General features: G+C 47.4%; 10 protein-coding genes across 10 annotated transcripts; 6 read left to right on the top strand and 4 right to left on the bottom strand.

Moving 5' to 3' along the window:
* Positions 1 to 104: 104 nt before the first annotated feature.
* Positions 105 to 1,777, top strand: BJ212DRAFT_1446486 (aminotransferase; the record flags this gene model as incomplete). Its single annotated transcript, XM_041338254.1, has 8 exons — positions 105 to 214; positions 292 to 412; positions 461 to 527; positions 587 to 750; positions 806 to 914; positions 970 to 1,116; positions 1,169 to 1,259; positions 1,396 to 1,777. 8 exons carry the CDS (start codon positions 105 to 107, stop codon positions 1,775 to 1,777), a joined length of 1,191 nt encoding a protein of 396 aa, XP_041193991.1.
* A 657-nt stretch (positions 1,778 to 2,434) lies between these two features.
* On the bottom strand, positions 2,435 to 4,020 carry BJ212DRAFT_1347665 (ribonuclease H-like domain-containing protein). The gene is made up of 10 exons (XM_041335378.1): positions 3,794 to 4,020; positions 3,653 to 3,738; positions 3,569 to 3,602; positions 3,325 to 3,512; positions 3,264 to 3,271; positions 3,194 to 3,210; positions 3,079 to 3,143; positions 2,992 to 3,023; positions 2,872 to 2,939; positions 2,435 to 2,797 (listed from the first exon to the last, which is right to left on the bottom strand). The coding sequence occupies exons 1-9, from the start codon at positions 3,896 to 3,898 to the stop codon at positions 2,905 to 2,907; spliced, it is 570 nt and encodes a 189-aa protein (XP_041193990.1). The 5' UTR covers positions 3,899 to 4,020; the 3' UTR covers positions 2,435 to 2,797; positions 2,872 to 2,904.
* Positions 4,021 to 5,735, top strand: BJ212DRAFT_1347655 (kinase-like domain-containing protein). The gene is made up of 6 exons (XM_041335377.1): positions 4,021 to 4,516; positions 4,571 to 4,636; positions 4,691 to 4,873; positions 4,924 to 4,992; positions 5,053 to 5,268; positions 5,323 to 5,735. Exons 1-6 carry the CDS (start codon positions 4,385 to 4,387, stop codon positions 5,569 to 5,571), a joined length of 915 nt encoding a protein of 304 aa, XP_041193989.1. The 5' UTR covers positions 4,021 to 4,384; the 3' UTR covers positions 5,572 to 5,735.
* Positions 5,736 to 7,199: 1,464 nt separating this feature from the next.
* BJ212DRAFT_1347653 (uncharacterized protein) lies at positions 7,200 to 7,545 on the top strand. Its single transcript, XM_041335376.1, has one exon. The coding sequence runs from the start codon at positions 7,292 to 7,294 to the stop codon at positions 7,526 to 7,528; it is 237 nt and encodes a 78-aa protein (XP_041193988.1). The 5' UTR covers positions 7,200 to 7,291; the 3' UTR covers positions 7,529 to 7,545.
* Positions 7,546 to 7,989: 444 nt separating this feature from the next.
* On the top strand, positions 7,990 to 9,916 carry BJ212DRAFT_114386 (uncharacterized protein). The gene is made up of 12 exons (XM_041329021.1): positions 7,990 to 8,190; positions 8,254 to 8,292; positions 8,349 to 8,433; positions 8,482 to 8,516; positions 8,564 to 8,635; positions 8,683 to 8,750; positions 8,801 to 8,853; positions 8,905 to 9,047; positions 9,099 to 9,171; positions 9,231 to 9,268; positions 9,318 to 9,359; positions 9,593 to 9,916. The coding sequence occupies exons 1-12, from the start codon at positions 8,098 to 8,100 to the stop codon at positions 9,665 to 9,667; spliced, it is 816 nt and encodes a 271-aa protein (XP_041193987.1). The 5' UTR covers positions 7,990 to 8,097; the 3' UTR covers positions 9,668 to 9,916.
* Positions 9,917 to 10,286: 370 nt separating this feature from the next.
* On the top strand, positions 10,287 to 11,496 carry BJ212DRAFT_114662 (uncharacterized protein). The gene is made up of 3 exons (XM_041329023.1): positions 10,287 to 11,121; positions 11,174 to 11,427; positions 11,486 to 11,496. Exons 1-2 carry the CDS (start codon positions 10,471 to 10,473, stop codon positions 11,384 to 11,386), a joined length of 864 nt encoding a protein of 287 aa, XP_041193986.1. The 5' UTR covers positions 10,287 to 10,470; the 3' UTR covers positions 11,387 to 11,427; positions 11,486 to 11,496.
* BJ212DRAFT_114384 (uncharacterized protein) lies at positions 11,468 to 13,081 on the bottom strand. Its single transcript, XM_041329020.1, has one exon. The coding sequence runs from the start codon at positions 12,943 to 12,945 to the stop codon at positions 11,548 to 11,550; it is 1,398 nt and encodes a 465-aa protein (XP_041193985.1). The 5' UTR covers positions 12,946 to 13,081; the 3' UTR covers positions 11,468 to 11,547.
* Positions 13,082 to 13,521: 440 nt separating this feature from the next.
* On the bottom strand, positions 13,522 to 16,663 carry BJ212DRAFT_114637 (uncharacterized protein). Its single transcript, XM_041329022.1, has 6 exons — positions 15,733 to 16,663; positions 15,227 to 15,673; positions 14,583 to 15,170; positions 14,238 to 14,527; positions 14,136 to 14,164; positions 13,522 to 14,082 (listed from the first exon to the last, which is right to left on the bottom strand). The coding sequence occupies exons 1-6, from the start codon at positions 16,493 to 16,495 to the stop codon at positions 13,596 to 13,598; spliced, it is 2,604 nt and encodes an 867-aa protein (XP_041193984.1). The 5' UTR covers positions 16,496 to 16,663; the 3' UTR covers positions 13,522 to 13,595.
* Positions 16,664 to 18,219: 1,556 nt separating this feature from the next.
* BJ212DRAFT_1347641 (Fcf1-domain-containing protein) lies at positions 18,220 to 19,511 on the bottom strand. The gene is made up of 6 exons (XM_041335375.1): positions 19,446 to 19,511; positions 19,328 to 19,395; positions 19,007 to 19,276; positions 18,882 to 18,954; positions 18,520 to 18,826; positions 18,220 to 18,461 (listed from the first exon to the last, which is right to left on the bottom strand). The coding sequence occupies exons 3-5, from the start codon at positions 19,164 to 19,166 to the stop codon at positions 18,598 to 18,600; spliced, it is 462 nt and encodes a 153-aa protein (XP_041193983.1). The 5' UTR covers positions 19,167 to 19,276; positions 19,328 to 19,395; positions 19,446 to 19,511; the 3' UTR covers positions 18,220 to 18,461; positions 18,520 to 18,597.
* Positions 19,512 to 20,027: 516 nt separating this feature from the next.
* BJ212DRAFT_1347633 (uncharacterized protein) lies at positions 20,028 to 21,157 on the top strand. Its single transcript, XM_041335374.1, has 3 exons — positions 20,028 to 20,342; positions 20,402 to 20,481; positions 20,538 to 21,157. The coding sequence occupies exons 1-3, from the start codon at positions 20,298 to 20,300 to the stop codon at positions 21,022 to 21,024; spliced, it is 612 nt and encodes a 203-aa protein (XP_041193982.1). The 5' UTR covers positions 20,028 to 20,297; the 3' UTR covers positions 21,025 to 21,157.
* The last annotated feature ends 3,086 nt before the right edge of the window (positions 21,158 to 24,243 follow it).

The following is a 24,243-nucleotide window of genomic DNA, read 5'->3' as shown; positions in this document are numbered from 1 at the left end:
TCGAGAAACACTTGAGCTCGAATTCGCTGTAGTTTGTATAAAAGTGCTCTCATTTTATCTTAGCATATCCTTCTGCTCGTGATACCCCTTAGGCCCAGCCAGACATGTCATTTCCTCCTTCGAGTCCACGTTCGACACTACTCCAGTTTGTTAGGCTTACCCGTACGCAGACTGTAACTTGCTCGTCATGCTGTGCTGGTGCCATTGGGAACCGGTACATGTCCCAGGGTATCACTCGGGACTCCATGACGGGAAAACCTACCACTTCGCTTGATATTGAGGTATGGACAGTGATTTCAAGGTTCCGTTTTCATTACAACTATTCACGAAGCCCTCCCGACTCACTGTCACCAAAACGAGGAGTCCGAAGGAGCTGCCTCCCTCTAGGAGCCTTACTTTCGGACAAACATTCGTGGGTCACCTTGTGTTATTTGTGTGTTGTGCTTCATCGTGATCCCAGTCAGACCATATGTTGAGAATCCCCTGGACTGACGCCACTGGCTGGGGGACACCCAGCATTGTGCCTTGTGAGGTCCTCGGCTTTCACCATAATTTTTACTGATATGATCCCCTGCGTGTATTCTAGTCAGTACTATCAATCTGTCCCCTGGCTCTACCATGCTTCATTATGCTCAATCTTTATTTGAGGGTATGAAAGCCTACAGGCATGCGGATGGCACCGTGACCTTATTCCGGCCTGGAATGAACATGAAACGTATGAACACCAGCGCACAGCGGCTAGTGCTTCCCGTACGCCCTGTTCTTCACTTCTAAAAAGATCGTGATTCGAAGCTTCTTGCAATAGACATTCAACAGCAACGCGCTTATTGAATGTATAAAGGCGTTGATCACCATTGACCATAAATGGATACCTAATGAGCCCGGGCACAGTCTTTACATCAGACCCACGTTAAGTGAGTGTCATAACCCTTCCTGAGGACACAAAAACTAATAACAACAACGCTGCAGTTGCCACGAATAGCACGTTAGTTATTGCTCCCCCAAAGGAAGCACTACTTTTTGTGATCACCTGCCCTGTAGGGCCATACTACCCTCAAGGATTCAAGCCTGTGCCATTATATGGCACTACGGAGTATATTCGCGCAGCGCCTGGAGGTTTGCATTACTACTCGCTCCACCACCCAATAACGTAATCTCGGGCCTACAGGCATCGGTGCATATAAACTTGCCGCGAACTATGGTCCCTGTGTCGTCGCACAAAAAAATGCAGCTAATCAGGGCTACGCGCAAAACTTGTGGTTACAAGGCCCCGGACACTGGCTCACCTGAGGCGGGCACTATGAACTTGTTTGTTGTTATTAAGGACAGGGGTGGTGGTAAGTATCTAGCTCAGTGGTGTTTCTATCACATTGAATCCATCGCCCTCGCAGTGAGCGAGCTCATTACGCCTCCTCTTGACGGAATGATTCTCCCGGGTGTCACCCGCGATTCTGTGTTAGCGCTCGCGCGTAACCATGTTTCCGGCGTTAAGCGCCTCCAAGGTCTTCCTGATACCATCAAGGTCTCGGAGCGTCCCATCAACATGGGCGAGATCATCCAATCCTCGAAGGAGGGTCGACTTGTCGAGTTATTCGGAACTGGCACGGCGGCTGTTATCAGCCCTGTCGAGAGAATTGGGTACAACGGAGGTGATGTCATGATACCAACTGGTGAGGACGGTATGGGTCCCGTCTCGAGGCCACTTTGGACAGAATTGGTGGGTATCCAGACGGGAGCTATCAAAAGCGACTGGAACTACGTGGTAGCAGCGAAGTAGTGCGGACGCTGTTCGTACCGGGTATCTGCCCGTGCTTCCTTAGCTAGAACTTATATTCCCTTTATACAAAAACATGCACTAGCACTCGCTGGCGTAGGATACGAAATATAAATTACAAAGGCGCACGCATACATACAGAAAGTCAAATCTCGGGTGGGCGCTAGTCCTAGCATGTGAATATTTGAACGACTACTGCTGACAGTGGGCAACTTTCCGTAGGCTTGAAAAATGTTGATTAGAACATCCCCTCCTGAAGTTGGGGAATTGAGGGGCACGCAACGCAGGCAGTGATACCAAGGTGTGTTTTCAACCTTTCGCCAAGTATGTTATGTAATGTCTCCCTCACGAGGTGTTGATGCGAGGATTGGAAACAGTTGGGTAGGCAAAGACATAAATGATGAGGATGCCGAGTGTCAATTCAATGCGGTCTTGTCGTGATACCTCAATCCCAGCAATGACTGTAGCAGCAGCTAGGACCCGAATCCCTTCGTCATCATCGAAAGGTCTGATTGAGAAACTCATACTGGAATACAAAATCGTCCATTGATGAGAATGACTAAACCTGATGAGCTGGCGTGCGGTTGATTATTTCCGTACGATGGGCCAAACCAAAGTCATTATTTCCAAGTGTCAGACTCAGAATATGCGCACGCTGTTCTGAAATATTTTGCCTATGGAAAGTCATCCAGTTTTCGTGAGCAGAAACACCAAAAGAAACCAGATGCCCATCGATAACCAATGATACCTGATTTATACGACTTGTAATTACTTCATAAAATTTTCCAGTTAAACAGCCAGTAATATGTCGACGTTCGTTCTCGTGCCCTGCGCAGAAAGTAATATGCATGGGTGGTAGACCCCGAAAGACGTCGAATTACTTTTTTTTCGCAAAACTAATTATGGGGCCCTGAGGCCCAAGTTATGCACCTTGCATGCACCTCATCTGTGCCACATGATGAGACCAACCCAACACCAGCGTAGTGCAGGAATCATGCAGTTTTACATATGATTGCCTGAAACCTTTGCCAAGGGATGTGAGTGTCACAAACAAACGTTCTCGTTGACTCGACAACGTGTGCACAAAGCGTACGCACATTTACTTATCAAAATGCCTTCCTAGACACAAGTTAAACAAAGATATTTTGGCGGTACCATGATAATTCTATGAGAATAAGATTATCCAAGTCCATCGACGATTCAACATCACTACCGACCTTGAATGGAATCCATGATGTCATCCAAAGCTCTTGTACATTGTTCAGTTACTGCACCAAGGACGATGCCGAGTCTCCAGCACTTACCTATGTTTTCCGGCTAATACGTCCTTCGGAACTTGACTGTCTGGGTACCATCTACGACATAATTCCTGCAGGACATAAATAAGCTGACAATTGCCGTCATTTGGTTATATCTCACTTTTATTGATGACACATCTTAGGAAACATGCATCGGCCGCTGTCTTCATGATCAGAGATGATTGACTCACCAACAATCCTAGCACGATGTCTAATCAAGTTGTACATGCGTGAGGAGGATAGACTGCTTACCGGTAATGAAGCCAGTCAATAACTTCAGGCATCTCCTCCACCAAGAATGATCGGTCTGCATGGACTGAGTTTCCAGCTAGAACCGCAGTCCGTCTTTGCGGCACCCATTTCTTGATGTACTCCAAAATAACTTTTGCAACATACTCTCTCGTGTGAGGCGATGTCATGCAGGCTTGCGTTAGACCAGACTGAATGTTTATTTCACTAACTGTGAAGTACACTGGGTAATGCATTGACAACGAGCCTTTCCATGTTGCGTTCTGCACCACTCGTCCATACTGACCGTTCTCAGTATACAAGGTTTGTTATATCATTATAGAAGGCTCACGAATTCAAAATTGCCTCGTCAGTCCTAATAACGAACTGGATGCCTTGTTCATCGACAAGCTCCAGGTTCCCATTTGTGATCAATACCTGGACGTGAAGATGGATTCCAATTACTGTTAGTCGACCAGTTTGAAGCACTCACTGCAATTTCCAAGATTCTATCCTTTCTAGGATCGAGTCCAGTCATTTCGCAGTCGATCCAAACCATGGGACCTGAGTTGAAATCGAGTGGCGTTTGGGGCGACATTTCAGGAGAGTGGACCTGGGGGTTTCAAAAAGAACTTTTTGAGAGACAGAGACGCTTGAAGTAGAGACAATCGATGCGTTTGTATTGTTTGTCGATTCCCGAAGCATATAACTTGATAAGTACGTAAAAATCATTATTACCAAAAACGGTCCGAAATCCCCAATATGTGATGTTCTAGTCAATTAGTGACTTGTAGATCTATTGTCACTGCCGCCCGAAACCTTCGTATGTGAAAAGTCAATGTTTACCCTTGGTGCACAAGTTGAATGCTAATGGTGACCGGTCGAATACAAATACACGTCGCACCGCATCAGTGCCTATCTCCATCCTTCCCGATTATGTGTTTTTCTTTTCTCTCAGTGCCCACTGAGTATAACAAAGGTACATAAGGCGCCTCAGGAAGCCTATATATATAGCCTGAGGTGCCGTGCGGCTTGCTGTAGTCTCCATCATCTTATCGTTTCCCGCCCCCTACCCTACTGTACAATGCCCTTCGATTTCGCAAACATCACTGTGAATGACCTCACAGGAAGGGTTATCAAGACAGATCAAATTGCCAATGGACACTGTTCAGAGGTATGGAAAGGCACCTACACAATTGGAGGTCGATCAGTCACTGTACGATGCGGTGGTGGTATTTAATTCATGATATATCTCACATACTTGCTGCAGGTAGCCGTGAAGGTCATGAGATCGACGTTGTTTCTCAACAGTCAAACTGCAGAACAAACAATACGGGTAAAATCTCCTATCTCACAAGTGAAATTTTGTTATTCAGTCAAATGTTTTCAGAGGCTCCTGCGAGAAACAGGAGTATGGAGTAGATGTATTCATCCTCACTTGGCCCCATTTATTGGTATATGTTATGAGGTTACGCGAGGATATCAAGTCCCCTGTTTGTTATCTCCATTCTATGAGAATGGAACCATCATGCAGTACCTAAGACACAATTCAAATGTTGTGCGGATGGACTTGGTACACTTCACTTTACTGATTTTTTACCGCATTTACGAATGACTGGACAGCTTCGCCAATTTATTTCTGGATTGGCTTATTTACATGGTCGTGCTATTGTTCATGGGGACCTCAAACCTGTCCGGCACCCATTTCCTTCATATTTTGCGATACCGGAGCTGATGCGATTATCTTCGTAGACAAACATTCTCATCAACGACGCAGGCAATGCGGTGTTAGCCGACTTTGGACACTCTCGAATCCTTGGGACTTCTGGGTTCACGACAGGCACAATGACCATAGCTGGCACGTTCCGCTACATGGCGCCAGAGTTGATGATACCTGAAAATCCAGATACAACACCAACACCAACGATGGCATCGGATATCTGGGCAGCAGGGATGACGGGCCTGGAGGTGCGTTTGCAAATCATTGTAGCCCAGGCGCTGGATTCTGATTGAGATGCTTAGATTCTCTCCGGTAAGAACCCGTATGTGGACAAAACGGATAGCCAATTAGTCTCAGCTATGGTGGCTAATCAATTACCCAACAAGGCACACTACCGTCTCGTTCGACAGGGTGCATGGTCTGCGTTTGAATATTGTTGGAAAAAGAACCCGAGTGAGCGACCTGATGCGCAGCGATTGAGCGATTACTTAGATGAACAATATGGGTCTGACTCGAGTCGATCAGCCAGACCTACTAGAACTCGCGGTTGAACAGATGTAGACATAAATATTTGTTCCCTGCATCTTGCTGTATCATTTGCACCTTGTGCATAAATTACTCGCTAGTGTTGGGGCGTCCCCCCTCTCTCATGCACATACCGAACGTAGCCTGTCATGAAGGAGCAAACGAATATGCCAATTGAGGAATGAGTCTGACGACGGTCGTCCAGGTCACTGGTGATCATCAATTGATGCGAGTGAACTTCTCCCTAGCCAAACTATGTTCATTCCGCAATTTAAGTTGCATGCTTAAGTCTTTGCGGTAGGCTAACAAAAAAGGCCAATAACTTCAGACAAGGACTCGACAATTAATTATATCTGCTTAAGCGAAGCATGGACAGTGGTTATCCTTGCGAAACTTGTACTGTGCTAAATTACAGTTGCGCAGTCTGTCGACGGACTTGTAGACTGAAAAGTTACTCTGATGTAACTGTAAGCCCTTTCAGTTGACATCATGCCAATGCCCCACGAGGCTTCAGTCGGAACACAGGTCTAAAGATTTAATCAGTGAAGCAAATTTCGAGTTACTCAACGAGTGCCTGAAGCGCTGAAACCAAAACCGAAAATCTTTCATGTATCCTGTATCTTAGTCAATATCAGATTTAGCTCGAGTCGAGGTGGGAGGTACCATCCAACATGGCTTGCTTTTATATCCTGAAAATAGTGTCGCCAGTGTGGGCGGAATTTGAAGGTTCTATTAGTTTGGTAGATTGATTGCGCCTTGCGGATGGCAGAGCATTACGCCGGAGATGTAGGGAGAACTGAGTGGAGCCCCAGATTCATTAGCGGATAAGAATAAGCAAGGCCAAGAATATTCTCCAACCTACTCGTGGTTGGAATGCAAGCACCTACCGAAGGCAATGGTGAGACCAGGCTCTTTCATGGTTATGGATAGAAAGGTCACATTTCCAGATGGAAACTCATCAAAGTGATCATAACAGCAAGAGACAGCAAAGTTACTACCAAAGTGAGTGTGTAGTAACGGAGAAATGAAAGTGAAGGGCCATCACCCGTGTATTCTGAAGAAGATCACAGCGCCGAGCTAAAGGAGACCAGTTGTTCGACGTTCAACATTGAACTGAGCGGATACTCACCCTACGGCGCTGCTTCTTTCCGAATGCCAAGTTGTTGTAGCAAAAGGCTGATGCTCATGCATTAGTATAAGTATTAGTACTGTGACAACGAATTGATATTAATATACATATCATACTGGCCGCCCTCTCACCTTCTGCAACCACGGGGTCAACCTGTGACAATACGGGTGAGTGAGCCTCAGTCTGACGATCCTTCCTCCTTTCTATAAGTATTGAGTACTCACTGTCTCATTTTTACTCGGAAGTAGTGTTGTTGGCAAAACTACCGAGTTTGCCAACCGGTTCGACAAAACTGGTTGTGCCTGGTCCTCGGCAGAACTCACGCGAAAGGGGGATGGCAAAACTTGGTAGAACTCCAGGGTATCTGCGAGACTCGCAGAGATGTAATTTAGATCTCTGATAACATAGTTTGAATTCAAGAGAACATGAAAAACAATGTCCCTAAAGTAAGATAGTGGCACTGGTGCACGCTGGAGGGCGCCCCCTTGCATCACTGATCAACGACAATTTCGAGCGCCTGGAAGTGACAGCTCGCATCATTGCTGCTGGAAACGCAAATATTGCGGCGACACTGATAATTCATCAGGTGCTCGAATGATGAATCCACTGGCAAGGTCATGACATCTGTCTTCAACCACCGCTTTCTCGCCGTGAATACGGAAGTTTACTTGCTTGCTCTCTTTCTCCACCCAATGTGTCGGAAACTTGCTGTTATGCAGGTAGCCAATGGCAGGTCATTTGAACTCATGGTGAAGGTCGCACTATTTGCTGGTGGCCAAGCAGATGGCCTTCGTAAAAGCTGCGGAGGCTGGGAAGTCCACCCGTTGTCGACATGCTCACATGCACATTCGTGAAGAGGTTGGCATTGCTGTTGAGAATGTACAAGATATTGAAGCATCCTTCGCATGGGCACCTCCGCTCTCAACTGGGCCTAGTGATGCATATGACCTCCTTGCTGGTTCATAGAGAATCTCGCCTGACGACATTGCCGCAGAATTTGCAACTTTCGAAGAATTGAAAAGGACTAAAGAAGTTCAGGGCAATGTCAACGACGTTGAAGTGCTCGAGGGAAATGCTTTCGATTTTGACGAGTGGATCGGGTCGAACGAGGAATAATCCCACAGACTAATATATATGCTAGGCGAGGTTGAGGTGGTTAATTACAATGGCAAGGGTGACGGCTGGAATGAGGCAACGCTGCAACACTGATGTCATCATTAAGCGCCTAGAGTTTTGCCCCCCGTGAGGCTCTTCCGGGGTCCGGGTCGTTTTATTTTATTTTAGCAGTGACACGTGACCGTGTTGGTCGACACGCTCCTAACATTAAACTTTGAGTCCCTGACTTTTCTTTTATACTTATACATAGGTTCAACCAACATCGCTGTTGCGTTAATCCTTCAAGCTTGTGTGTATCAGGTTCAACATGGGTAAAGAGTCGGATGATACAGTACCTCAAGAATACCCGTACTTCTGGTCCAAGGGGTCAAGTATAGCTTTACCAGACTTTCTGACGAAGGTATCGGATCACAGCAATCATCAGGCTCTTGTTCTCTTCTGACGCATCAATGTATTATGTCAGTATAAACCGTCCATGGTCCAGAATGACGGCACAAAACCAGTGAGCCTGTTTACTATAATCCCATACTTACTGTATATAACCAAGCATCCATGAAGTGGATATGGGTCGAAGGAAGCAACCGAAACCAGGATACATCTGAATCTGATGCAACTGTTGCTATCAGTGAAGCTGCAGCATTGCGTATGCCATATCATTAATGTACTCCGGCTCACTAACAATCTACCCTAGTGAAGGAAGTGTCGCAGAGAGTAGAAGAGATTAAGGCAGGTATCCAGTGTTATTTGGTACTCTCTCCCCAACCGTATAGCAGAACGATGATTCTGTCCCTATGCGCTCTAGCAAAAAGACAGGAGCAAAGAGCAAAAAGGATGTCCGTGAGAAGGTGATTCATTTTCGCACTTGAAACCTGTGTACTCAAAGGTTCGATAGGTACAAGCAGACGCTGCCGAGAAACTGAAGGATATATCCATTAAGCATAACTACGTTTGTGGAAAATGGTTAGCGTTCCTGATTAATATCATCAGTAACCGGGAATGATTTCGAACAGGTTGATATTCGCTCCCGCAGACAAAGTAGACGTAATATGGTCCAAGATCGCTAGTAAGCTAGACTTCTATCATTATCAGTGCAACTCTCACTCAATCCTCCAAGCATCGCTTATCTCTGGCGCCCTTGCCTCAACTTGCGCATTTCTGGCGAAAGTAGCAACATCACCGGCGAATGAGACTCCACACCGTCAACACGTCATCTGTCTCTATATCCCAGATGTCTACGACAAAGATGCTGTCACAAATGTTGGTATCACTGCCATTTTCTTCATTTTCGAGCGTTAACTCTCTGAGCAGGTCATGAAAGTTCTCTTGAGAAACCACGGCGTCAATCTCAGTGGCGTAAAATCGGATCTATACACAGGAGCAGGCGAGTATCAAGCTGAATTATTGAAACTACATGCCGATGATTTCGGTGTCTGCATTCAGGACTCGATAGCAAACACCCAAGCGGAATTCCATCAACAGTAAGTCTCGTGCAACTTAAAGATGATACACGATTGAGGATGTGATCAGGTGTGGAAAAACACTTCTCTACTTGCAGGTTCCGAGATCAAGGCAAGTGTATAGCTACAACGAGGGCATACAAACATTATTCATACTCCTATGCAGGACCTCAAAGATGCCTATTTCTCGGAGTTGAATACTGCTTCAGCCTCTACAGCAAGACCTGACGAAAAGAAGGACCAGCCTTCCATCGCTACAAAGAAAAAGCCCATTCCCAAGAAGAAAACCCAAGAAGATGATCCTTTTGCATCTGAGGATGAGGCTGATGCTCAAGAAGCGGAAAGGAACAACAATGTGCAAGCAAAGGGGAAATCAGGGAAGAGATCACAATCAAGCGATATGGATGTGGACGAAAGTGACAAACCAAAAACAAAGAAGAGGAAGAGTACACGGTGACTATCTCACTTATCGAATTGTCGTTGTTGTTTTTTGTGATCCTATGTTGACACGCCTTGTGTATATTATTTCCTGCTTCCTTTGTTTTTCGAACCGGTTCGAACCACGGACTATCATCGCATGCGTCGTGTGCCAGCCCACGAGTATTTCCGTCGCGGTCTCCCGTGACGACAATCAGGGTGCGCCATCAAAACTGTGCTGTACCTTTCCCGTGTTGACGCTGCACGTGTACGGTGTAGATACGGCGCTATCCATCATGCAGCGAGCTTCATATGAACATCAGTTACGGCATGATTCATCTGCAGGGCCAGAGCAAACATACCACGATCAAGCCTTCAAACTTTGTTCCAACAAGTGTCTTGGCAAACGGACTCCCCTTGGTAGCACTTGTCACTGAGAAGTTTATCATTATGCGAGTGGCTGCCGGATCCTGAGTGAGAATTTCCGAAGCCAGGTCCACGAATGGCGTCGATGAGCTCGAGGCATTTAGAGCTTCCATGCCCCATCAATCACGATGGAATCTAGAAGACTTCATATCCGTTTCATGGCGACTGACTAGGTATCAACAAACTATAAGCGCTGATTTCAGCAATCTGAGCTCTCACTCCTCCAAAGTTTTTCTCTGTTCGTCCCGCTTTGATATCAACCTTTGCGTCACTTCATCCCCGCCCCCATACACGCCGGGAGCATATATGCTGCCCGATTTTGATACTTCTTCCGTACTGGCGACAATCCACTTTACTCTTGACCTAGCAGCTACGACTACATGTGGAACTCTTGGAGCTCCCAGTACGATTCCAGGCTCGAACAAAGAAGAATTTGCGGCCTGCTCAACAAACTGAACATGACAAACTTTGACTCCGTTGCTACCAAGTTGATCGAGCGTCTTACAAATTGTAGACGGCGGGGTGGCGTAGAGACCATCGAAACCTTTGCTGATTCGATTGCACTCCGTGCAGTTGAGGATACCCAACGCTCCTCCCTCTACGCCTATCTTTGCCGAAGAGTTGACAGAGAGCTTGAGATGGAGGACAGGCGGTGGACATGGCTTAACGATGGCACACGACAATCATCACACCCATCATTCACCAGTATTCTTGTTGACGCTTGTGAAAGCAGATTCTCACAAGCCCTTGATGAGCGGGCAGCACATCTGTACCCCTTGGTCGAATTCATAGGGGATTTGTTGTTGGATGGTGTTTTGCCCATCGCTGACGTTCAAGACCTGGTGCAACAGCTCTTCACCCTGGCGGAACAAGGCCAGGAGGGCAGTGCCATTGCGCTGAGCAGGCTCTGTCGCAGAGTTGCTCGAGAACAAGAAGGAGTGTACATTCTAGAGCAATTAGGTGCTTCGGGTAGCATCGAGAGAGTGCTGGAGGAAGATATCATCACGCCAAAGGCTCGTTACCTTTTGATGGTGAGTCATCGGATTACATTATCGATCCGCTTGCTCACCTTTTCTTTTCAAGGCTGTGGTGGACTTGTTCCACCAGGAGCTTGTAGATGTATTTGACTCAGCAGGGCTTAGAAACGAGATTTACAATCTTGATAGCGATGAGCAGGAGGTGTCATCAGAACTCGATTCGGCCGCCCCAGCAGATGTTGGTGATTCACCTCCTTCGAAGACAACAACCTGTGAGTCGGAAGACCAAGCGGAGGTTTCCAAGCTGGGCACAGAGTGAGCGGGGGCCAACATATATCCCGTATTTGTTCCACCCTAAAGGTCGTTGGATGGCTCTGGACATGCGATTGAAGGGAGATACTAACAAAGTGTACTATAGAAACAAATGAAGATGGATGCGTGGCGAGGACAAAATATGAACATAAAGATACCAAAATGCTTTCATTCAGTGGGGACCTGCTTCTGTCTCTTGGCTTGCGGGTCTTGTTCTTCATCTGCTACAAGAGACCGCTTTTTCCCTCTGATCTTTTTGGTCTTGCGACGATCCTTGCCTAATCCATCTGCTCCACTATCAGAGCCCTCTAGATCTTCAGTATGAGGCTTGTACGCAGCTGAGTCCGCACTTTGTCGTTTGCTCCGTCTCCGTCTCAGGATGTTGGTCAATCGCTGCGGACCTTTCGATAGTGGATCTTGAGGGACATTGTCCCCTTTTACGTTGGCATGGGTTTCTTTATCAGAAACAGATTCCTTTCGTCGACGTTTAAGCTTGAGAAAACTGCCTTCTTCATCCGACAGCTCTTCACCTGACGCTGAGAATAATGAGGATGTGTACTTGTATAGCTGCATGTCAGACAAGGACGAGCCAAATGATGTTGCAATAGATCCTGCGGTGGAAACAGGTGGCCGCGAGATCGATGTCGCGGGTGAACGCCGCGACGCCACTGAAAATTGTGGCGAAGTGGAAGCACTCAGCGATAGGGATGCGGAAAGCTTTGATCCTGTGGTTGATTTTCGGCCCTTCTTCTTGTATTGTGCTTCCTCCCCAGGTTGGAGCAGGAAGAATACCTCGTTTTCCCGAATCAGGTCCACTCCAACTAGTTGCCGCAAGATGCCGATCAGATAGGGATTGAATTCCAAGGCCTCGATATTGCCCACCAAGCGGGGATAGTCCTCATAAGTTGCTGGACCATGGTCTTGTATCTCCTCTTCGTCCATCAGCTCCTTGTCACCAAGAGAGCAACCGGGTACCACGAAGCATACTCTTGGCCCACCTTCCTCTTTGGGTAGACTGACTTTATGGAATCGACAGTTAGAGCGAGTGACAGGTGAACTTATCGACGCAGCAAGACGCTGAACGCTGGAAGAGGGAGCACGCGGCGGTACTGAAATCGAAGAATGGTCCTTTTGACGCTCAGGGTTGTGGGAAGGCTCTGGAGATACCATCTTGGTATTGTGGGTCTGGACTGGCACAGAAGGTAGAAGTGGCGGTCGATGACGGTGATGCATAGCACCATGTGCATGGAAGAGCGGCGGGGGAATAGGGGGGCGTTGGATTGAAGATGAATCACTTGGTGCAGAGGACACGATAGAAGAAGCCCGTGACCCATTAGTGCTAGTGAATTGGAGGGGTTTGGCGGCGGTACTAGCGCCAGAGCTTGCTGATCCATGGTCGCTACCACCATCTTTAAGGTCGAGGACTTTCCGCTTCCGGCCGCGACCTGGCGCAGTCCGCTCTGCTTTGTGATCTCCTTGAGATTTCTTGTGTCCGCTTGACATTGAACGAGTGAGACGATTCGAAGTTTGTAATGGTGACATTCTCTTCCGCTTGGAAGGCTTCATTTGAGATTCTTGGTCCTCAGCAGCTCCAGACCCCCCGGGTTCATGGACGTCAGGAAACTCGTGCGGTGTGTCCGGGACATTAGTGAAGTGTTCCCTGTGAATCTGTTGAGCCTAAATCAGACGGTTGCATTTAATGACGCACAGTCCATATTTGAAAACAGTGTTGTCATCTTGCTCAGGTTCGCAAACGGATTCTAGTGGTACCCGACCGTCAGGTGCCAGCGGTTGCAATGGTTCTTGTTCTGACAGAGGACTAAGTAACGGGGAGTCCACGGGTCCAAGGACCTCTGCGGGGAGAGCTTCAACTGATGCTAGACCCTCCTCGGGGTGATCATGGTCTGATGGAGGCGTTTGGCCTGATACTGTTGGCAGGGTGTTTTTGGCCGCCTGCTGAACTTCCTCAAATTCTAGCGAAACTACTGTGGTGTCTTCCGCTACTGAGCGGTCTCCAGCGCCAGGCTTCGTTGGTGGTTGATCAGTTTCATTCTCTGCATCAGCATTGACAGACGATACATCAAGCTGCGTAGCTTCCACGAGTTCAGATCTACCATCTTCTTGATTACCAGTGAGTGTTCCGGCTGGACTTGGCTCGGCGACTACAATGTTGTTGGAAACATCGATCGTGGTTGTATCAATTTCAGATCGTGATGCTAGAGCACTCGTAACGGAGGCCATAACATCGTCAGAAGACGGGAGTGGCAGGTCTGCATGAGAGGGAGAAGGCGTGCCAAAGACATCACCTGTACCCACACTAGTCGGCTCGCCTTCCCGAGGCGTGAAAAGACCACTTGGACCGCTGCTACCATCGGATGGCGATTCCCGACGAGAGAAAGTATGCAACATTGACATAGAGACGGGTACTGAAACCGGAGTGGGTTGGCCTGGTGTAGAGTGCGGGCTGATGGTGATGTGAGGGGTGCCCGAGAGTTCGACCAAACGTGGAGGAGTCCGTTGCGGATGATTGGTCCCAGAACAGATGATAGGGTCCGACACGGAAGGATCACAGAATATGGGCATTGGGAAGACCGAGACATTGTGATTATCAAATGAGGGTGGTTCCGCAGAAGTAGGCTTCGGTGTGACAGGAACGGTCTCCGCCAGCATGTTGACTGCGCCAGCGGCCTGAATCTCCGGCTCCTGTAAAGCATGCGAAGTTAAAATGATAGAAGACATTTTGAGGTTAGACTCACCACCGAGGCTTCTGTAGGAGGCTCCTCGACTACATATTCATATTCGCCATTGAGATCAGACACATCCCCGGCAAATGATACTACTTCAATCCCTTCACTCACCCCATGAGGAATGGGAGCAGTAGCTTCCATCTCCATAACAATAAAAATGGGCTCGTCATTAGGTTTGTCAAGTTGTTCCTCGAGAGAGTTACCGAGTGTGGAGGTAGGCGCAACAGAAGGAAGAGAATGATGTTCGACATTCTCCAAAGTTACGTTCTCAAAACCATTTTGGATCTCCGTGGTAGGGGTCGGTTCGATTGAGGTAGATGATTCCACCATAGCATCTAGATGCTGCGACTGAAGCTCCCTATCTCCAGACTCCAATGCTTCCGTTGGCACCATAGTGTCACCTGTTGTAGCAGCATTTAGTGATACAATTTGTGACTGAATCATGAAGTCACCGACCGGCGTCCTCAATGCCTGGCGGAGACGTCACATCCCCGCCGAGAAACTCAGCAGCGACCACACCACTAATGTCAACCAGTGCGGTCTCCACTTTTTCGGTCACGTTTGCTGAAGGCAACGCTCCACACTTGAGAAGATCAAAGAAACTCTCCACTACGACGCATTCTTCAGCATTCAGCTCGGAGTCCAAAGGAAGGGGAAACTGGTCGGCTTCTGGAGCCTGAATATCATCTTCCTCAACAACCTCCACGCCTAGCCCGTTTCGGTCGTCCTGTTCCTGATGAATCTCATCATTATACCCAAGGTCACTGGTTCCTAGTGGAATAGGACCTTCCGGAGCTTCTTCGCTCTCATCCTCCTCCTCGTTATGTTCCGCATCGACATCAATGATATTATCCTGGGCCTCTTCAATATCATCAACCCCCGCCCTTGGAGAAGAAGTTTCGAGGTGTCCAGCACGGCTAGCAAACTTTCCCCGCGAGAACGCGGGAGGCCAATTCCAATCAAGGTGTTCAGCAGGTTTGGAGTAGGTCTGGGGAGCAGACATTGATCCGCTATGAAATTCATCAAATGATGAGGCAAAGATCACTGAATGAGAAAGATTTTAGTAAAACCATGACACGAAATGTGGTGCATGGACAAACTTTGCTGCTCGTCTTGAGATAGGTTGTCCACGTCTCGATACAAATGGTCAAGGATGTTATCGAGTTCTTCGTGCTCCCCATGGATCCCTCGTACATTCGAGAGCTGGTAGTCATCCACATGACTACGACTGGAGCGCCCCTCGACAGGAGATGACGGAGGGGGGCTCGAATCAGGGAGTGCTTCGTCTGTCAAGTCTACATTGACTACAGCAGGTTCTGTCTTGGGCCCAGGAGGCCCATCATTCTGCAGTATGTTGGAAAGCAGTGTATCGACGTGTGCGTCATGCACGGGAGTAAGACTAGAAGGGGAAACGCCATTCAGCTGATCTTGCGGATTAAAATCGCCACCAGTGTAGAAATCTTCGGCGTATGTTCGTGGACCCTGCCATGGATCAGGAAGTTCCAGAGGCAGAGACGGTTGACGCTGCGTAATAGATGGAGGGAAATCTTTGATTAAAAGGCCAATTAGCGCATGGGTGATGTTTTGTTTGTCAGAGCACTACTACCTTCGACGTCTGCATCCAGCTGGCCTTCTTGTTCAAACAGGACGGCATCAATGGGGCCTAACTCAACCTCTACCTCATCAGGAGGTAATTGCGAAGACCCATACTGCCTGCCACTGTATCCAGCTTCGTGTACAGAAACTCGAGTATCTTCTTCGTCGTCCGAGCATATCTCAATGATGTCCGGACTCTCCTCCCTAGAAGATATTTCCGCCACCTCATTTTTCTCGACTTGAGGATCGACAAGGCAGTGGCGGCGGTTTACGGTCCAGTTCCTGGCTTGGTGGTGACCGTCATAACCCTCACCTTCCCCCTCTGTACCAATGACCTCTGCTTCCCTATCAGAATACTCTTCGTATTCTTCCTCACTTTCAGCACCTGACTCGGAGTCGGAAAGCAATTCAATCGGATGTTGCTCGGCACCAAGGCCAGGGCCCTCTCGCGGATCTTTGGCCTTTCCTTTGGCGCGTCTGCTCTGGATATCAGCAAATGAATCTTCGAACGACTGATCTGAGAATGTTTCCTCGGCAGCTGCGTTAACATCCTGTGACTGGTGTTCGTCAAGGGCAGAATCTTCTTCAGTCTCCTCACCGAGTGCTCTGCGCAGAGCACTCGTAATACCACCAATCCAATCGTCGAACTCTGGTTTGGTGAATTTATCGTACGGGTTGTGAATAGGCCGTCTCAGCGACTTGGGATTTGTGGAGACAGGTGTAGTTTGTGGTGCAGGAAGGATAGGAAATGGCGAACGCCAGCTGGTCGACATTCTTGTCGGTCGCTGTGGTAGCGACAGACTCGCAAGAGTAAAGTCAACCCCTCTAATATCTGATGGTTTTGTGAAATGAACAGATGAAGAGGAACGCGTCTTGTCAATGGTCACGAGCAACAAGTTAGGATGAATGGAACAACACGAGACAACGCATTTTGAACTCAGCGACAACTAGATCTTATGTTGTTACCTCATTATTTCTGACAGTGGACACCAAGCGGACTCTTCCGAAATTTGGTTGCTGACAATGACATGAAATAGATCGATGAGTCTGCTGCTTAACGAGTAGACCTTTGCAATCAGCTTGGACTCTCTGTCTTTGGATGGAGTCCGAGACAGAACGGCTTGCAGTGGGTAATTAATCATTTCGACATGTCTTTCTCCTTTAATCAAGCAGACTGCAGAGCATTGAGCAGTAGTCTCCCATAGATGGTCGTTCCTCCTAACGATTGAGCAACAGGTAGCTGTGCGAGAAATGATGAGGGTCATGATACGTTCGATGCCTAGCATGACGGTCCCAGTAACTTATTCACGGGCGCTGCGCAATCAAAGGGGTCAGTCCATTATTACATCACACATTTAATACTTGGACGTCATTGACAATAGAGCAACAGTCCAAGTTCGCTCGCAGTATTCCTACTTGAACACATGTACTGGCACGGTGCAACTATGGAGATTGCGTATCCTTGGCTCTTCCATCATCACACCACATGGAAAAATATGACTGGCTGCTCACGCGCACGTCCGAGGATGTGGACGATATCAGCTCCGCGGGCGATCTGTTGAATAAAAGCACACAAGGTTCTACAAACCAATAGCTCGGCGGCGGCCCCAGCCACCTTTTCAAGCTCCTGTACCAAGGAAGAGTCCCACATGGGAACTCAATCGATCGAGGACCGGGCCTATATAGCAGCGTGTACCATGTCACAGGGGAAACACAGCAATCAATCAAGGTCATGAGGTTAGTCTAAGTGTTCTCATATTTCGAAGTGGCGCAGCGGAACCTGGAGCCCGGCAAATAAACGCCAGGCCACGACTCACACAATACCAACGAAGCAGAAGTTGGGGCTCAACAAGTAGACGTCTAGCAACTGGCCGTTATTATTAAAACAAACACTCAGAGTTCGCATGCTTGACACAGCGCGAGAACAGCCCGAGTTCAGATTAGCTCGTTGATCTCCCGGGACTCGATCTCGAATCAAGCTGAGCGCTGATCGATAACCGTCCGACAAGTTCGAATTGCCAAAATCACATGGGCCCGCGGGAGCAGAAGAAGGACTTTTGGGTTGTAAATCAGTGATCAAATACCTGTTGAGAATCCAGTGTTCTCAGGCACAGAGGAAGCTGAGCCTCAACTCACGCGCGCCACACACACAAATACTTATTCCAGTAGCGCTCAAGAGTTCAATCGACGTTCAAATGACATAGAGGCCTTCGACCGTAATGAGATTTTAGTTGACTCGGGAGGATGTGCATGCCGACACCGAAACTGAGCGTAAGGAGGGGGTGCACGATTATGGATCTCAGAAAGTTGCGCGAGGGTGATGCATAAAATAACAAAGTCGCACGAGGAGAACGAGAAATCTGGAGTAAAATGACCTGACGTGACGGAAATCTGAGAAGAAAGAGTACAGCTTGGCGCCTGGATCTCTGGGACAACTCGAGCATAACCCCATGAGCTTGGGATCGCATGTCTCCAGGAGGAGAACCGGGACGTTGGGCTTAGATAGTAGTCAGGAATCACTAGGTTGGCATTAAATATAATAACGAACAAGACATCATAGCACCTTAGCTCTCCCGTTATCATAAGCACACACATACCCTTTTTGCTCAATTCCAGTGATGCAGATAAGGGACGCACAGCTGGCGTACCCCAAAATCGGATGCAATCGAAGCTTCCTGTGTTATAGACAGCACTATCTCAAAATATCAATGGAAAGTGTTGAATACGTGATACGGGTATCTGTGTGCAGAGTGTTACAGCTGATTGATATACACAGTTCTAACCGAAGGGCACATACTAAATCAACAACTTGCAGCAACCCGCACTGAGTATCCTCAAAAAAGTAATGTGAGTGTATTTTTTAGTCTTCGACGTATCATGAACCAGGAGCGCCTTGATCAGGAAGCCGTTCGATGGCATAACGTCTGCTGACGATATACATTAGCGGTACGCCAGGAATCCGTCGTATACGCCTCCGAAGTTCTCGATCGCAAGTAGCGACAATATAGCACTTGTGAGCAGTGACACGCTGCACCAAGCAGTCATCTGCGTATGTTCCGGTGTGGCTGCAACTCAATCGCTCGAATCGTGGATCTCGAGCAACACTGACGGAGAAAAAAGTAAATGAATGCGCCGACAGCATAATAAATATTGCCTGACCGAAGTGCTACACGATACCGGTGGCCGAGCTTCTCTAATTCAGCCATAACACAGTCCGTAACACAAGGTATGCCTGTCAATATTACTGTCAACAAATACTCGGCAATTGCAACAAGACCACAAACATTTGGCAAATAAACAGTCCATCATGCCACTGACTAGCTCAAGTTTATTTTGTAGACTGAAATTTATGAAGTTTGTGTCGATCAAGACTCGGTAAGGTGGCACAAGTTCGGTATTGTGCGCAAGGAACATGGACGATGCCACCTGTGGTCTAAAATGCATGGGTTACTAACAGTTGCGTGCCCAATAGGTTACTGAAGACTCACACCCGACGAACCGCTTTTGCTTTTTCTTCCTCTTCTTTTCTCTTCTGCTTCAATTGGTTCTCTTTTCTGCATCGAAGGATTCAGCGACAAAGGGGACCAGCTAGTCAAGCAACGCACAATCTAGCATCGTTGGGATTCAAGAGGCGTTTAACGGCAGCAAACTTTCTGGTCTTCTTTGCCTTGCCCTAATAATCACAGTCATTAAAGACAATCGCAAGTTACGAAGTGCACTTGCCATGCTTTGAATGTACCGAGATCCGATATCAAGTTTTCAGCGACGGTAGACCGCATTTGTTGAGTCAGCAACGACCCTGAAGTCTTTATTCTCACGGTACGAGTCCAGTCAACTCTTCAACAGCTCCTGGAGGAGGCTGTATTCCAGACCATACTGTCTTCTGTCTCTGATATACAGAGCGATGATCGTTGACAGTTCATGTGACGCCCATAGGTCAACTCAGGTGTAAAGTGCGATTGCTTTCAATCTTGCATTTCAGACCTGCATATGGGTTTGTTTCATTCATGGACAGCGTTACCTCCCTAGGTCAGATTCATGCGCATAATCATTCACTGAACATCTGTCTGGGTATTTTTTGCCTCTGTTGATATGTATCTCATAGAAATCATTGGAAGTCCTAAATGGGGACTCATGATCATGATGACAATCGACAGACTGGCTTTTTATATATATAACCCTCATGTGCGTGCGACTGCAATCGCGATCCTTGTCGAATTCCCAGTTGCGAGGAGCAGGACTTCGGTCCGTAGCTTGACTGCCTAAACGCCTAAAATATCGGCTACAGGTACTACACGATTGACTGCAACGGTACCTATTGTCATCACTGGCAGATAAGATAGTTGCTCAACTCTTCGATTTCGCAGACATCAACTATGAGTATGTGAACAATCTACCTTGTAATTCTTATTTGTGCTTAATACACGTGCGTGCGAGTATAGATATCGGGCGGAACATCCTTCAAATTTTCTCAGTCGTCCCTGTTGTTTAATGTTAAATATCCAGAAAATCCAACTTTCTTTTCCCCTCAAGAACTTCAACAGTTCGTCCGACAGCCCTTCTTAGTTTGCAGTCATGTTGGCCGATGATTCATATAGCACTACGTCTACCAATGTTGAGGTATGTTTAATCTCGCTCTCCGTTAAGGCTATCGCAACTTGAAGCTGACAACATCAAAGCTGGCATGTATTCCAGATGATACCACTGGCTTGGAGCGCATAATGCTTGCGGCACAGGGCGATTTACAGAGGTTAATGAGGTGATTATCCATTCCTTCCTGCCGCACTAAGCCAGGCATCGACATTTCTTCTCCAGTTCATATTTTGGCCGCCCTATCTTTATCGAACTTATCTACGCGCACTGCTCTTCTCGTCTTACGCCAGCAAGTCCAGAGAACCCCATCACACAATCACGACAGGTGCATCTCGTGTGTGCATCATGCACTGTCTGCATTGCAACATCCACTGTTACCATCACCTCTCCCCAATGCGAACGTCTATTTCTTGACGAAAAATTCCCAATCGGGCAGACTTTCCGACGACTTAATCGTACTCCGAAGTTTAGTCTCCTCAACGTAGAGACAAAAGCAATCAATGGAAAGCGTGAACTTCGGAGGACGTATAAGCTGGAAACCGAGGGCTTCGTTGCAGAAATCTTGGAAGTATTTCCGGACAGAGACATGTTCGTCCGTGGCGAGGCATGGCTGATGGAGCGGGGGGCTAACTTAGATACCACTTGCACTATCGCAACAGACAAAAAACCCGAGTGGCTGTCCGTACGCAAAGGAAATGTTGTTCATTAGGGCTTGAACAACTTCCACATACATTATGTAATATGTTGCCTCATCATTTATGCGACAAGGTACTTACTATATAGGGGCCTGAGTCAGGCATCAGTAGCGTAGTCAGCCAATGGAAATTCATTACAGTCGTTTTGTTCACCTCTTGATTTGGACGCAACGTATTTGCATGTGTTTGTGCCCACAAGAAAACCTCTGAACATTCCCAAATGTGTGACCTGTCACATCAGTATTCTATGATATCATGTCTCCCACCTCATGGAACAGGTACGGCGAACCAGAGACGATATTGATAAGGTTGGCATTGTCAGCTGGTCAAACATAAATCATACCATACCTTGTAGAGACAAAGTTCACCTGAATACAGCGAAAACCCTGTAGAGAAGGCGGCAAATTCATGCAATGAGTCCACACAATCATATTGACCCTACAAAGAGGCCGGAGCTACACTCCAATTGGGAGTCCCGCGCTCGATATCGACTAGCATCGGGACGTCACAAGCCCTAAGAATGAAGACTATCAGCTCAAAGGGGAACAAACGGAGTAGATACAATTGTTCAAGTTGAGGCTTGGCGTCCGATCGGCAGTGTGACAATGACTGTTGTGGTTAGGGTTAGAGGTTTCGGTGGAGGTACGACACCCACCAAATATGCGCAAATAGTATCGTTGCGTCCAAATCAAAGGGTGAACTTTTTAAGGCAAACGACTGTACACGTGAGGCTGAGGGTTATTTGCGTTTCTGCATCGCTCAGCCTGCCGTCTTAGCATTCGACTCTCTCCCAAGTTCACTTGCATGCTTGGCACCTGGCTACAATTTCCCGATCCTAGCTCTTTGTCTGATATGATGAGCTGTGCTGAGTTAGTTCTAGTTGGTGCTGTTTGGCAGGGTAAATCTAGGGAACTTACAGACAATCCAACGGCCGGCAAAGCTCAGCGTACTTTGATTTACCTGCGCATCTACAACATCTCCATCCACGTTCCTGATTTCATGTGTTTCGTACCTTTCATATGTTCAATGAGCTGACGAGACACCTACTACATGATGGTGCTCGAGCTACATCAGTAGCATAGTCAGCGGATAGAAATCGTTTATCGTTTATCGTGTATAATTTCATCTGTTGTCAGGCGTATTGAATCTACGAAATGAATTTGATCCACGATGTTCGCGTGTCTTTGTCTTTATTACGAAGCGTGTTGCAACTCAGTACTCAAATTCGTCATACAAACTTCAGCAGGTTGCTTCGGCAATTCATAAATTTTATTGCCTTCTACCGCCGGCACACCCATGTCAAATATCGATAGAGACACTGGCCACTCCACCCCCCGCTCAGCTGAGTATACAACTACCCACATTTTCACTTGAAGTTCGATTCATTATGGCAAATATTATAAATTGGATTGTGTAACATCAATCAAAGCACTCTTTCTTACTTAGGTTCTCAGTTTCTCAAACACGTTCTCTTAAGTGAGCAGACGTCCGGCTCGAATGCGAAGAAAATTGCGTTGCAGAATAGGTAGGGTCTATCACGTTTTCAACAGGACGCACTTGATCTCGGTAATCCTTGAGTAATTCGCGAGGACGGTACCTGTACGATTCCTGTGCTTCGCATTCTTTTCCCACATGTGCCCCCGAACGTGTCAGTATGCGACAATCACCAAAAACATCAAGGCGCTGCAGGCGCCTCCAAAGGAGTGCGAGATGGTCCTTTGGCTTCCTGTGCCAAAGGCACAACGGGCGAGGGCTCGTTATCTGACTATCGGAGACTGATGTTGAGTAGTCTCCCCTAGGCGAACCTTTATAGACAAAGGAAGACAGTTATTCCTTCTGATAAAGAATATTGAGACGACTCAGCGTATAAACAGTAATTTCTGGCTAAGAGGGAGTGGGGGCGGTACGAAGCGGCAAAGGTGAAGGCACGAAAAGCTATGTTGCCGCGTAGACCTGATTCTACGTGCGTTTTCGTGCCTCGAACTTACGTAGAATATAGCATGTCCGACGAGGCACAAGATAAACAGGAGATTAATAGATAGATGGTTGGTTGTGCTAGGCACAGCCAGTGATCAATCAAGATTTGAGGTGGTATGCGGCCCTACCACACCAGGTGCCAAGTTGTACAACTTCAGTTACAAGCCATGAGCCATATATATTACCTTGTTTGATCTGCACAATGGACTCACATCAATTGCTGGCGGTCTATCGGAGCCTGGAGGATTGCGTAGTATATCTTGAGATCTGTGACGTTTTTCATGAAATGAAGTTAAAGATAAGAGTTCATCCTACCGAAAAAGGATCCGAAGAGGATGGCACGATGAGAACACCGAGGGGGCGATGAAACATGCCGCTGAGAAAAGACGGATTCTTTAGAATCGCCGTGACAGGACTGGGCAGGAACAACTTTGGTTGAACTTTGGCTGAAAGCTGTATACAGCATCATGCAACAACTTGCAAGTGGCTGCAAACACGATGATGTCCAGAAACCCAGGCGTACCTACTCATAAACACTGATCATATTATATTGCGCTGCAGGTCGAGTGTAGAAGCCTATCTGCGTGCTAGTCTCCACATCCGAGATATTGCAGCCATGAGGAGTACAGGCGGCTGCCATAGTGGAAGCGAAACTTTGAGTCGCCTGCGACCTTGTGGAGTGAGAATGCACGTTCACTGGCAGCTTCCAGATAATCGCAATCTTGCCCTTCCAGCCTCCGCATTTCTGAGCGTACATGTTGCCAGATCCAAAGTACGGTTCAACAAGTCAGCCACTAGAATGATATTTCTGGATTGGCCCTAATTTAGATCAACCCTTCGCCACTCACTAGTAGATCCTTCTTCACGTCTCTTCGAATTCTAACTTTTTTCGAATAGTCGCTGTACGGGACACACGAACCGGGTTATGTGACATGGGTGACCTAACACACATATGACGGTCGATATATTAATTGCGTTTAACGTTATAGGCAGCTGATAAGAAGTCACTGTTGTCGTACAAGTTGTATGGCGCGCCGCCCATATCATCATCAAGCACGTAAAAGGTTCTCATGTTTTCACGTAAGTTACAATAAAACTATGTTGAGTTGATAACAGGCTATTCGCAAATCGCGACCGAGTAATCAAGACAGGCTTTGTAACACAAATACCAAGGTCCTTCGCTTCACTTATCACACTGCCTTTTGGCTCCGCCCGCGCTGGAAGTGAAGAGAAGAAGTTCATTTCAAATTTCTTCA

The sequence above is a fragment of the Suillus subaureus genome (assembly GCF_016647635.1).
Source record: "Suillus subaureus strain MN1 chromosome Unknown BJ212scaffold_12, whole genome shotgun sequence".
In the NCBI taxonomy this organism is placed as follows: domain Eukaryota; kingdom Fungi; phylum Basidiomycota; class Agaricomycetes; order Boletales; family Suillaceae; genus Suillus; species Suillus subaureus.
This window is presented reverse-complemented; position numbering and strand designations above follow the sequence as displayed.

Bases quoted from the DNA above. Each gene is read 5' to 3' on its own strand.
- BJ212DRAFT_1347665 (XM_041335378.1), bottom strand. From the start codon at position 3,898: ATGTCGCCCCAAACGCCACTCGATTTCAACTCAGGTCCCATGGTTTGG. The intron at 3,513-3,568 runs GCTCGTTGTCAA...ATAAACATTCAG, and splicing joins GCAGAACGCAACATGGAAAG to TCTGGTCTAACGCAAGCCTG. The intron at 3,024-3,078 runs GTAAGTGCTGGA...ACAATGTACAAG, and splicing joins GTATTAGCCGGAAAACATAG to AGCTTTGGATGACATCATGG.
- BJ212DRAFT_1347655 (XM_041335377.1), top strand. From the start codon at position 4,385: ATGCCCTTCGATTTCGCAAACATCACTGTGAATGACCTCACAGGAAGG. The intron at 4,637-4,690 runs GTAAAATCTCCT...AAATGTTTTCAG, and splicing joins CTGCAGAACAAACAATACGG to AGGCTCCTGCGAGAAACAGG. The intron at 4,993-5,052 runs GTCCGGCACCCA...TTATCTTCGTAG, and splicing joins TTCATGGGGACCTCAAACCT to ACAAACATTCTCATCAACGA.
- BJ212DRAFT_1347653 (XM_041335376.1), top strand. From the start codon at position 7,292: ATGACATCTGTCTTCAACCACCGCTTTCTCGCCGTGAATACGGAAGTT.
- BJ212DRAFT_114386 (XM_041329021.1), top strand. From the start codon at position 8,098: ATGGGTAAAGAGTCGGATGATACAGTACCTCAAGAATACCCGTACTTC. The intron at 8,293-8,348 runs GTGAGCCTGTTT...GCATCCATGAAG, and splicing joins AGAATGACGGCACAAAACCA to TGGATATGGGTCGAAGGAAG. The intron at 8,434-8,481 runs GTATGCCATATC...AATCTACCCTAG, and splicing joins CAGTGAAGCTGCAGCATTGC to TGAAGGAAGTGTCGCAGAGA.
- BJ212DRAFT_114662 (XM_041329023.1), top strand. From the start codon at position 10,471: ATGTGGAACTCTTGGAGCTCCCAGTACGATTCCAGGCTCGAACAAAGA. The intron at 11,122-11,173 runs GTGAGTCATCGG...TTTCTTTTCAAG, and splicing joins AGGCTCGTTACCTTTTGATG to GCTGTGGTGGACTTGTTCCA.
- BJ212DRAFT_114384 (XM_041329020.1), bottom strand. From the start codon at position 12,945: ATGAAGCCTTCCAAGCGGAAGAGAATGTCACCATTACAAACTTCGAAT.
- BJ212DRAFT_114637 (XM_041329022.1), bottom strand. From the start codon at position 16,495: ATGTCGACCAGCTGGCGTTCGCCATTTCCTATCCTTCCTGCACCACAA. The intron at 15,674-15,732 runs GTAGTAGTGCTC...TTTTAATCAAAG, and splicing joins GCTGGATGCAGACGTCGAAG to ATTTCCCTCCATCTATTACG. The intron at 14,083-14,135 runs GTGAGTCTAACC...CATGCTTTACAG, and splicing joins CTCCTACAGAAGCCTCGGTG to GAGCCGGAGATTCAGGCCGC.
- BJ212DRAFT_1347641 (XM_041335375.1), bottom strand. From the start codon at position 19,166: ATGCATTTTAGACCACAGGTGGCATCGTCCATGTTCCTTGCGCACAAT. The intron at 18,955-19,006 runs GTTTGTGGTCTT...TAATATTGACAG, and splicing joins GGACTGTTTATTTGCCAAAT to GCATACCTTGTGTTACGGAC. The intron at 18,827-18,881 runs GTCAGGCAATAT...TTTCTCCGTCAG, and splicing joins CGGTATCGTGTAGCACTTCG to TGTTGCTCGAGATCCACGAT.
- BJ212DRAFT_1347633 (XM_041335374.1), top strand. From the start codon at position 20,298: ATGTTGGCCGATGATTCATATAGCACTACGTCTACCAATGTTGAG. The intron at 20,343-20,401 runs GTATGTTTAATC...ACAACATCAAAG, and splicing joins CTACGTCTACCAATGTTGAG to CTGGCATGTATTCCAGATGA. The intron at 20,482-20,537 runs GTGATTATCCAT...TTTCTTCTCCAG, and splicing joins GATTTACAGAGGTTAATGAG to TTCATATTTTGGCCGCCCTA.